At 39.4% G+C, this 12,447-nt stretch overlaps 1 protein-coding gene across 1 annotated transcript in view; it reads left to right on the top strand.

Moving 5' to 3' along the window:
* The window catches only part of LOC137648626 (ero1-like protein), a 558,871-nt gene that overhangs the window by 192,343 nt on the left and 354,081 nt on the right, over positions 1-12,447 (top strand). The window contains exon 3 of the mRNA XM_068381566.1: positions 1,019-1,102. Coding sequence (XP_068237667.1) covers positions 1,019-1,102 — 84 coding nt within the window. The remainder of the gene's footprint in view (positions 1-1,018; positions 1,103-12,447) is intronic.

Raw genomic sequence — 12,447 nt, forward strand, 5'->3', positions numbered from 1 at the left:
TGGGAGCACTTATGGGATGTTAGGGACAGAAAAGATGGAAAGTGACACAGGATAAAGTGGATGCAACTGCAGGTGGGTAACTATCAGCCCCCCCCCCCCCTTTTTTTTTTTTACATTAGTGGTCACAAGGCTAATAATTATAGAAGTTATTAGGTGAGATTTCCAAATAGATATGCAATAGATGATATCACAGAATTTAAAAATGAGTGAGAAACTGAAGTTAAAGTACAAATATACAAAATGCCAAATAAACAAATGGTGGGTAGACTTCAAAGAAGGGTACTCCGTAAACCTGCACCATAATAGTGTATGCTTGTTCTGTCAGCAGGAACAGGAAATAGAAAAGCTGAAAAATGAAAACCAAGAACTAATTATACAATTGATAGAGATCATATGCAAGTTCCAGTGGTTAGAAATAAGGAACACAGAAGTCATAGATTATTATGTAGAAAATTGGATTAATATCCAAGAAATACAAAATAATGTAAAATGAAGGGCAGAACCTAGAGAGGAAATAACCAACAAAAGCAGAAAGTTCATGAAACCCACTTGAGGAAGTGTAGGTAAGGTCAAGAAGACTAAACAACAAAGGCATAATTGCAGGAACATCAGTTGCTGTAAAGTCACGGAGACATTATCTATTCTACAAATGTCTATTGTGATATAAAACCTCATTGTAGTTAGATTAAAGTAGCTTAATTGAACATTAATCATATTTTAGACACTTTGGTTCTCTGAAGATGAAAAGTAGTAACATTTTTAACAAGACTGTAAGAAGCTGGGCTCTAGGGTATTAAGAGAGCAATAAGAATGGATAAAGGCTGAAAGTAATTGTGTTTTCTTTAATGTATCTTTCATCACTTGAGAATATTTTTCCTCGATGTACCAGGTAGTAGGTTGGAGTGGAATATACCGGTAATTGATGCTTCAAACCAGCATAAATCTTAACTTATTTAAATGATTAAGACCAAGTAAAAACTGCATACATCTGATTATAATGAGATTTAATATATTCCAGGTGAACCTGAAGAAAGACTGCCCTTTTTGGGAAGATGATAGCAAATGTGCCATTCGTTACTGTAGTGTCCAGCCTTGCACTAATGTAAGTATAGTATAATTTTCATGGAATTGTTTCCAGTACAGCATTTTTAGACTTAATTTTATGAAAGATAATTTTTAGGAAATCATTGATTTACTTCTGTACTGTAATTAGATTATGGTATGTTTGTAGAATTAAGTCGGATATTAAGTTGGGAAATTCATACAGTATTTCAAAGACTGATTGTTCTTCCAAGATATTTTGCTCTATGAATATCCCAAGAATATCTTCAGTATATAGTGATATACTGTACTCAATTTTTTTCTTCTCATGACTACATTTAGTATTTATTTTATTTTTCTGTTCTTGTTTTACCTTATTTTCCGTTAACTAGAAATGGGCATTCTGGTATCCCTCTTAACTGCAATGCATGTTTTTTTTTATATATTTTTTCAAGGCAAGTACAGTGGTTGTGCCAAAGTATTGAATAATGTTAGATTTGAATTTTGTTGGTGTTTGCTGGTGCCATATTCATGTTTATGAACACTGTATTTAAGTTTCAGAAGAGATTACAAATATCAAAAGTAATTTTTATTTTTCCTATCTTTACTAACCTAAGTTCTTTAAATCACAAATTTTTTATACTAATTTGTATATTTCCTAAATAAGCAAACCTCGGTCCTTCAATAGAGTATGTTTACAGCGAAGCTGGATACGGCTGTTAAAACCTAACTTTTTGGTGACCGATAGACATTGTTGGGGTTGTCAATGTTATGACCCCGAGATGACCGATGGATGTCCTGAACATTGCAAGAAGTTATTTTTCTTTCAAATATTCATCAAAGATAAAAGAATGGCACCTTTGTGTTAAATAGGCATATGTAAGTTCTACAGCCTTAGATTAACCACAGCTCAGATCATCCTGAATAACATTTATTCAGGAAGAAAATGCAATGCAACAAACCTCTCATTCCTATCTTTTATACTCTTTGTTGGGGGGTGAATATATATGAACATGTTAGTAGTGGTGGTTTTTGTTATCTAGAAAAGTTTTATTGCGATTCTGATTATTCTCTTGTAAGATATAACCTTTTAAGAAAGAACCCAAAATGTGTGGTATAACACAAATATTAAGGTTACTACAGTAGTTTGAAAATGTTTAGTATTTTTTTTTTATAGTGTCCAAGATTCCAGTCCTGGGTGCAACATCATACATATACCATGGCATTTCCCGCAATTTTGGGGGGTAGCCGACATCAAACAAATGAAACAAAAAAGGGGACCTCTCCTCTCTACGTTCCTCCCAGCCTGACAAGGGACTCAACCGAGTTCGGCTGGTACTGCTAGGGTGCCACAGCCCAACCTCCCCCGTTATCCACCACAGATGAAGCTTCATAACGCTAAATTCCCTACTGCTGCTACCTCCGCGGTCAACCAAGGCACCGGAGGAAGAAGCAGGGCCTACCGGAACTGTGTCACAATCGCTCGCCATTCATTCTTATTTCTAGCACGCTCTCTTGCCTCTCTCACATCTATCCTCCTATCACCCAGAGCTTCCTTCACTCCATCCATCCACCCAAACCTTGGCCTTCCTCTTGTACTTCTCCCATCAACTCTTGCATTCATCACCTTCTTTAGCAGACAGCCATTTTCCATTCTCTCAACATGGCCAAACCACCTCAACACATTCATATCCACTCTACCTGCTAACTCATTTCTCAGACCCGTTCTCACCCTCACTACTTTTTTCCTAACCCTATCTACTCAAGATACACCATCCATAATCCTTAGACACTTCATCTCAAACACATCCAATTTTTGTCTCTCCGTCACTTTCATTCCCCACAACTCTGATCCATACATCACAGTTGGTACAATCACTTTCTCATACAGATCTCTCTTTACATTCATGCCCAACCCTATATTGTTTACCACTCCTTTAACTGTCCCCAACACTATGCATCCTTCATTCACTCTCTGACGTACATCTCCTTCCACTCCACCATTTGCTGCAACAACAGACCCCAAGTACTTAAACTGATCCACCTCCTCAAGTACCTCTCCATTCAACATGACATTTAACCTCGCACCACCTTCCCTTCTCGTACATCTCATAACCTTGCTCTTACCCACATTAACTCTCAACTTCCTTCTTTCACACACCCTTCCAAATTCTGTCACTAATCGGCCAAGCTTCTCTTCTGCGTCCGCAACCAGTACAGTATCATCTGCAAACAACAACTGATTTATCTCCCATTCATGGTCATTCTCGTCTACCAGTTTCAATCCTCGTCCCAGCACTCAACCATTCACCTCTCTCACCACTCCATCAACACAGAAGTTAAACAACCACGGCGTCATCACACATCCCTGTCTCAGCCCCACTCTCACCGGAAACCAATCGCTCACTTCATTTCCTATCCTAACAGATGCTTTACTACCTTTGTAGAAACTTTTCACTGCTTGCAACAACCTTCCACCAACTCCATATAACCTCATCACATTCCACATTGCTTCCCTATCAACTCTATCATACTCTTTCTCCAGATCCATAAACGCAACATACACCTCCTTACCTTTTGCTAAATATTTCTCGCATATCTGCCTAACTGTAAAAATCTGATTCATACAACCCCTACCTCTTCTAAAACCACCCTGTACTTCTAAGATTGCATTCTCAGTTTTATCCTTAATCCTATTAATCAGTACTCTACCATACACTTTTCCAACTACACTCAACAAACTAATACCCCTTGAATTAAAACACGCATGCACATCTCCCTTACCCTCATATAGTGGTACAATACACGCACAAACCCAATCTACTGGTACCATTGACAACACGAAACACATACTAAACAAGCTCACCAACCATTCAAGTACAGTCTCACACCCTTCCTTCAACATCTCAGCTCTCACACCATCCATACCAGATGCTTTTCCTACTCTCATTTCATCTAGTGCTCTCTCACTTCCTCTCTTGTAATCTCTCTCTCATTCTCATTTCCCATTACCGGCACCTCAACACCTGCAACAGCACTTATATCTGCCTCCCTATTATCCTCAACATTTAGTAAACTTTCAAAATATTCCGCCCACCTTTTCCTTGCCTTCTCTCCTTTTAGCAACCTTCCATTTCCATCTTTCACTGTCTCTTCAATTCTGAACCAGTCTTCCTTGCTCTCTTCACTTCTTTCCAAAACTTCTTATTCTCTTCATATGAATGACCCAATCCCTGACCTCACCTTAGGTCAGCTGCCCTCTTTGCCTCACTTACCTTGCGCTTTGCTTCCACATTTTTCTCTCTATATCTTTCATACTTCTCTACACTATTACTCTGCAGCCATTCTTCAAAAGCCCTCTTTTTCTCTTCCACTTTTACCTTCACTCCTTCATTCCACCATTCACTGCCCTTCCTCATGGTGCCTCCAATAAACTTCTTGCCACACACATCAGTTGCAATCCCAACAAAATTTTCTTTTACTAACTTCCACTCCTCCTCTAAATTACCAGTTTCTCTTACTTTCACTGCGTAATATGCCATTTTCAACCTTTCTTGATAAATACTTTTACCCCCGTTTTATTAGCTCCTCAACCTTCACTAGCTCCCTTTTAAATCCACCTACTCTTATTTCCCCACTCTTTTGCTACAACTAATTTTCCTTTCACCAAAAAATGATCAGACATACCCTTAGCTATACCCCTAGACACGTGCACGTCTTTCAATCTTCCAAACATTCTTTTAGTTATCAACACATAATCCATTAACGCCCTTTCTACCACTCTTCCATTTGCCACTCTTACTCATGTATACTTGTTTTTATCTTTCTGAAAAAAACTAGAACTTATCACCATCTCTTGCTCAACACATATATCTACCAGTGTCTCACCACTCTCATTTTCACCTGGTACGCCATACTTCCCGATGACACCTTCTACCTCTCCAGCACCCACTCTAGCATTTAAGTCACCCATGACAACTACATAATTCCTTCCACCCAGTCCTTCTACACACCTAGTTAATTCATTCCAGAACTCATTCCGCTCTTCTTCACTTTTCTCACTTCTTCACTTTTCTCACAACCGGGCCCATACGCACTGACAAAAGCCCAACATTCCCTACCCAACCTAACCCTTACCCACATTAACCTAGATGATATCTCCTTCCATTCCACTACTTTACCTGTCATCTATTCACTCAGCAATAAAGCCACACCTTCTCTTGCTCTTCCCCTTTCAATCCCAGACACTCTACCAGACATTTCACCAAACATCACCACCTTTCTCTTTTATCTTTGTCTCACACAAAGCCAAGATATCCATCTTTCTATTCCTAAACATACTTCCAATCGCATATCTTTTACTCTCTATCGTACTACATCCACGCACATTCAAACACCCCAAAACTAGAGTGCAGGGAGCAGTCAATCTCCCCCCAGCTCCATCTCTTTGATGTCTCACAGGATTATAATACAGGAGAGGTGGTTCTCAGCCCTCTCGTCCCGTCCCTTTTAGTCACATCTTACGACAAGCAGGAATACGTTGGCGTTATTCTAATTGTTTTTATGCCCCCGCGGCCACAGGGGGCATAAAATGTACAAAATATCCAAGTCATCAGAGTCAATGAGGAGCTGTAGTAATGTCAAGGGTGGTGGGCAAGGCCCGCCCACCTGATATGACACTTACCTCCCACTTGGACCTTAAACCTGGTTGAGGTGGGAAGTATAACTTAAAGGACTCAGGTTTTTGTAGTTAGGAAATATGCAAATTACTATTAAAGATGTATGATATTTTCCTACATGAATGCAAGCCTTTATCCTTTAATTAGGAGAGAGGAAGATACTATAAGCAAATTGGCTGGTTTTATTTCTTGGGAAATGTCAAAGCACTTCTGTCCTGTAAAGGAGCAAAAATTATGACTTTTGTCAACTAACTAATGACCGGAGCAAGAAGATGAGGCAGTGTTAGGTTAAGTCACTATCAACAACTGTTAGATGGTCAAGGAAGAACCTATACCTGTTTAGAGGATATATCTGAATGTAAGGTCATTATGAGAAATGTTTTCATACATTTTGGGAGGAGGGGGAGATATTTCTAAACAAAACCACTTTGTTAAGGAAAGTTGCGTCATGTGGCTTACCTGCACCTAGCGTCAGGTCCAATAAACAACGGAGTGACTGCTGCACCCAAAGGAATGGGAAAAAGTTGCTACCACTATCTTAGATGAGAAATTTCTTGTCCCGTGTAGGAGGTAGGTTTACTACATGATCAGTTGAGCGCCTACAATTGGGATAAAGATGCAGGTATCCAGGGACCTATAGGCATACTCCCATAGGTAAAAGGCAGTAAATTCTGTTGGCCTTTACCCGACTCTTCTTCACAAACTGGTCCCCGACATGTTCCTCCTGAGAGCTGGGGTAGATCTGTTATGTCTTGATTTCGTGCGCTTAAATCTGGGATGGTCTTTTCATCTCCTTACTTGCAGGAAGTGCATGTTTGTCCCACAAATCCAGAAAGTAGCAAAATTTTAGGATCTCTTCTTTTATCCCTCCCATTTCTGTAGGAATAGTCGTAGTGTTCTCCCAGAACCGGAAAGTAAGTCATCCTTGTCCCTGCTGGTCATTTCTTGTAGAGAAGAGAATAAGAAGTCGTGAACGGCGGGGTTTTAGGTCCTGGCCATGAACTCCTGAACCAAGGTGATGAAGGTCTTCTATCATTCAGAAAGACTTGTGACACAGGGAAAGTTATGCCATTTCCTACTGACTTTGCTTGGGCTATGCTATTAGAGCCCAGTTTTGAGGGTTGAAACCCTGTCTGCTGCCCGTTCTTTGGCCTCGATCTGGGCTGCTTGAGAGACCTGAGAACTCGCAATAAATTCGATGCAGCTTAGCTCTCTTGGAGGTCAAGCGTATCCCTTGCTCTTCTTGAATCCAGGCCTGAGTCCAAGATGAAAGCTTGAATCGAGGACTAAGTGATATCCTTTTGCATGGAGATTGAGGAGCTTTCTTGACAGAGGAGGATAGACAAACAGTTGATGTGGATAACATTTGGCATATGGCTGCTTGGGAGAGATCAGGGTCACGCTTATGTTTGATATCATCAACTAACTGTAGAGTACAGTAATTTTTGAAGTGGGTAAATCAGTAGAAAGGCGTAAGTGGCTAGGATTTCCAGTGATGTTGGAAGTCCTCGAACACCGCCGGCAGTCTGAGGCTGGAAAGTTGAATACTGGAAGTTTCTTGTTCAATTTAAGGGTGAGCAGCTGAATCTATGGTAAAACAAGAAAAGTAAGAAATCTTTCTGCCACTTAGTGATGTAGGGATCATATTTGATCTATGTATATGGTGTCATTGACTACTGAGCGTCTCAGCTTGGACAGTCCTCCTACCTTGCAAACAGCTTTACTGCTTTGACGACTTACCAAAAGTACATTTGCTTGTTAAGGGTCTGTGAATGGGAGTGTTCTCATTCATTAAGTACTCTACCAAACCCATTTGGAAACCTTGCAATGAAGCAACTCAGCATATATTACTGGCAGGTTGAAAAACAGGTGCTTTCCTTCCTTGGATCATATCTCCAAGGTGGATTGGATATCAGTTGGGCGTCCTATCCCTCCTCAGTTACTTTTGTGGTTAGCACATTCCATGGAGGTGAGGAGTTCACAAGATGTAGCTAATGGGGTAGGTTGTCCCGTATTCCTGATTCAATAAAACCAAAAGGTAATGGGAATGCTGGTTGCTGACTAGTAATGCTTCAGGAATTTCGGGAGCAATCTCTGGGTTGCTGCCTTTAAGGAACTAACCTCTATGTCAACAAAGGTCATCGACAACTCACTAATGAATGCTAAGACCTTGGTAATTCTATATACCGTAGTACTAAATCTTCAAGATCTCTGCCTTTCTAATAGGACTAAGGTTGGGTGCTGTAGTGTCGAAGACTATCTTAAACATTCTTCGAAGAATCCTTTTTCCCTCTTTAAGATATTCTTCTGCTGATCCACAAAAGGAATGGGTCAATCTCATGTAGAAGAAGAAGAGGTAAACAAGCATTAGCTTGTCTCCTTTGATGACAGAACTGCCTCTGGCTCTCATTTGCTCTGAGGCTAAAGGATACTAAGCACCTTAGCCATTGGAGAATGAATGGTAGAGCTTGGCACCATGTGTCACAAAACAGCATCACGCCAGTGCCTTTCCCTGGTTGGTGAGGCTTCTTGCCGATAACTGTACATAATGGGCTATCGCAGTCCTTGGATGGGTGCTGAGATTAGACCTGAGAAGTCATCTGTTCAAATCCCTATTACTTAAACAAGTTTGAATGGCTATGAAGTCTAGTAAAATCTCAGACCATGGGATGATCTCATGTATTGGACTGATCTCTTGAGTGTGGGAAGGTCTAGGGATTGGTACTGTCTTGATATGTCAGAAGATCTCAACTGTTGGAAGACCTCTGGGCTAGCAGCCCTAGGAAGGGACAGATGATAAGTGACAGGTTTACTAGTTCCCTGGTGACTCAAAAGTAATGATCATTCGAAGAATGAGCGTAAGTTCTGATTGTGTGGCTCCTGATCATTTGGTTCCCAATTGCATGGTGTTGACGATCATAGAGAAGAAGCTTCAGGAACCCTTTCTTGAAGGGAGAGAACATATTTGGAACTTTCCTTGAAAATGAAATAGGAAGGAAAGACCATGAAGAAACCTCGCTGCATGTGAAGGGAAGAACTCATTCATACCCCATACATGTGATGAAAATTATCATAGGTTCCTTTTCACCTTTATTGTAGACAGGAGAAGCTGGGACAAAGCAGATGCCAGAAGGTCTGTAATCCGAAATTCATCGAAGAAGGGTCTTAAAAAATCCGACCGTTGTTGTTCAATCATGTAGTGTCCGACAAACCTGTAGAAGACTTATCCCGAAGTGACTGGTCACACCAAAACCGCTCAGGGGTGATAAACAACGGTGGTGATACTGAAGGCTGGGATCGTGGGGATCGTGTACATACTAATCACTCATGTGGTGATTGTGTACATGCTGATCTCTCCTGTGGTGGTCATGTATATGCTGATCACTCCTGTGGTGAACGTCTACATGCTGATCACTCCTATGGTGATTTTGTCAAGGAATCGTGCCTTTTGGATGAGATGGTCAGCTAACGTTATTACGTTTTCGGTGTTCATATACTTCTCCATGCATCATCTATTGGGTTGTTGTGTCGAGAACTCTGAAGAGGCAAGGGGATGAGGTTAGCACCTATCATCTTGCATAAGGGTGCACGTGTTCGGTCTTTTACAAGATCAAGCAGTAATAACAGGCATGTGAACACTTGTACCATGTACCGAAACATATATTCTGGGAAGAAAACGATCTTGTTACGAAACTTTTAGGAGAATGTACCATGTCATCTCCCCAAGTGGATACATTCCCGGTACATATTGGTGATACGCTTGATGTTTTATGAAGCATTGGCGTCGCTGAAGTATCTTGTGGAGTTCTGGGGCAAGTGAGGGACGAGAGTGGCTGTCAACTCCCTAATCAGTACCGTAATCTATCAGCTATTGCAGTTGCTATGTTCCAGTTCCCCCAGCGATAGATGAAAAGCCATGTAGTAAATACAAAAATTTATGATACTATATATTTTTTTTTATAATTTTGAAAGATTTTCATATTTTTTAGTATGTATAAATTTAAGCTTTTATAAAACCTCTCAACACACTTATAAAACACTTTATACGCTCTTATACACATTTTAAACTAGAGCTTAATTTTACTATAGACATCCTTACGTATACATAAAAAAAAAAAGGAATGGAAACACTCACTAGGGATCAGAGGGATTAGCTGTGCAGTACAGAAGTATGTAGATGATGACAATGATGAGGTAAATGTACTAATGCTCTTCTGAAGGCAACACTTCAGCAGATGCTTTGTGAAGTGGGGGAATAGCTATGTCATCGTCATCGTCCAGTGTGGTAACTTCTACTTCTGCTAATTGAGGAGTACCCATGTCTTTTTTTTCAGGTAAGGAACTTAGTGATCTGCAATTGCTGACACTATATTTACTTTTGTTTAAGAGTGTTCTTATAAACTATCGTAGATCTATCAATTGCATTTCTGAAGTGTAACATAAATCATCTAGTGGTCCCAATCATTGGCCATTGTCTGAAGTATTCTTGCTGTTTTTGCTAGAGTTGAGAGGTGTTCTAGGATTTGGCTAATTTCTTTTCTTTCTCTTGAGATTCTCATGCTCTTCTCCTTGGTCCTCACTAGCATATTTCGTCATCTCTGTCAAATCTTCATCCGTTAACAGATCTGAGTGGGCCGCGATCAGGTTATTTACATAGTTGGTAGTCATATCTGTGAAGCCATCTTATCTGAGTAATATTGCTAGCTTCACTTCCTTATCAGCTGCCTAGTACTGGATTTCATTAGGAGAGAATCCTTTATACTTGTTGACTGCATCTAGCCACAATTTCTTATAGCTAGTATTAAGTGTCTTCTTTTTTTTCATCTCATGGCCTTTTAATTATTTTGGAGATGTGTTGCAATGATGTACCCACGCCAGCACTCCCTCAGCGAGAAGATATCATCCATGTCCATAGACACGACCAGGTGTTGCAGGGAATTTTACTGATAAAATGCCTTGAAAGCACGAATAATGCCTTAATCCATGGTCTGAATCAGTGATGCGTTCGCCAGTAAGAATCTACTTGTCCGCCCTCATATGACAGGTCAGTCACGTGGGCTCTAGTATTATCCCTTAGGAGAAGTATTTTAAAAGGAATGCCTTTTTTTGGTAAGGTAAAGCTTGAAAAATTACTACCCAATAAGTTTACCCTCTGTAAAACATATAAGACATTTACAAATATCATATTAGTCCGAGTAGAAAGACAACTAGACCAGTCAACCAAGAGAGTAGGCAGGTTTTAGAAGTAGGTATTCAACAACTGACCATGATTAACCAGCCAATGGAAAAATCAACAGAGTAGGACAAACCACTATGCATGTCATTTATACACTTCTGTCAAAACTTCAGCAGTAATGAAAGCCCATCAAAGACAAGGAATAGATGAATCTTATGTTAGAATACTTGAGGGTATCTATACGGGAAGTATAGCAATCCTATAACTAGAGAAAGATAGTCAGAAAATTTTGATTGAGATAAGAGTTAGACAGGAAGACCCTTACTATTCTCAATTATTCACAGCATGCCTTGAAGGATATTTTAAGAATTCAGATTGGAAAAATGTAGGAATTAACAATAATTGGGAATACCTTAACTACTAGAGATTTGCAGATGACATATTTCTGTTTAGTGAATCATGAGATGATTTGCAAAAGACGATAGAAGATTTGAATAGAGGAAACTGGGCTATTTTTCCCTGTTGGAGCCCCTGGGCTTATAGCATCTTGCTTTCCCAACCAGGGTTGTAGCTTGTATAGTAATAATAATAATAATGATAAAAGGAATATGAATAAAACTAAGATGATGTTCAATGAAAATGCAGAGACATCAAATAAGGGTTATGGACAACCCTCTAGAGATTGTTAATGAATATACGTATTTCGGACAGACAGTACGGTGCGTGTTTCCTCAAGACATGGAATTGAAAGTAAAAGAAGGATAAGCGTGGTATGGAGAGCTTTTCTGGGGAAAAAAATTAGATTATGAAATGTAGAATACCACTTTCTTGAAAGAGAAAAGTATGTAATCAGCTATTCCTATCTGTATTAATGGTACTAGGAAAACTCGGTGTTAAAATCACATATTAACTTCTGAAATGGTAGAAAAAATTATCATGTGCTCTAACAGTTTCAGGAAGACAAATACGATGGATAATTGTTTATTTGAAATTAGGTGAAACAAGATTTTTATGTGATTCTAGGTCTAGTCACTTTTCTGCTAACTTGGTAATGCTGCACTCAACTAACAGAGTGGTTTTTTCCAAGGTCGTATTCAGCAACTGTCTGTTTGTATTATTTTGGAACTCAGGCAACAAAGTTATTATCAATATATTGCTTTATTACAAAATATTAACAAAATATGGGAAAATAGATATATACTACAAAATTGAAAACATAACCAGGTCATTTGTAAATACTCAACATCAGATTAATGATACACCAGGCACACAGACAAAATTGATACGATTTAACAACATAACACAAGATGACATCACCAGAATGATCAAGAGAGCAAAGAAAGCAAACTGCGCGATCAATCCTATGCCAATATGTGAAGTAATTGGAGAGAAAGACTTTTCTAGTCTAGTTGAAATAATAATGAGAATAGCAAATGCAAGCATATATGAATGTAAGTTTCCTAAATCTGAGAAAATGGCTATAGTCACACCAGTTCTGAAAAATGCACTGGTCTACCAGGAATTAAGTTCATATAGACCAATTTCAAATGT

The sequence above is a fragment of the Palaemon carinicauda genome, chromosome 10 (genome assembly GCF_036898095.1).
Source record: "Palaemon carinicauda isolate YSFRI2023 chromosome 10, ASM3689809v2, whole genome shotgun sequence".
Lineage (NCBI taxonomy): Eukaryota > Metazoa > Arthropoda > Malacostraca > Decapoda > Palaemonidae > Palaemon > Palaemon carinicauda.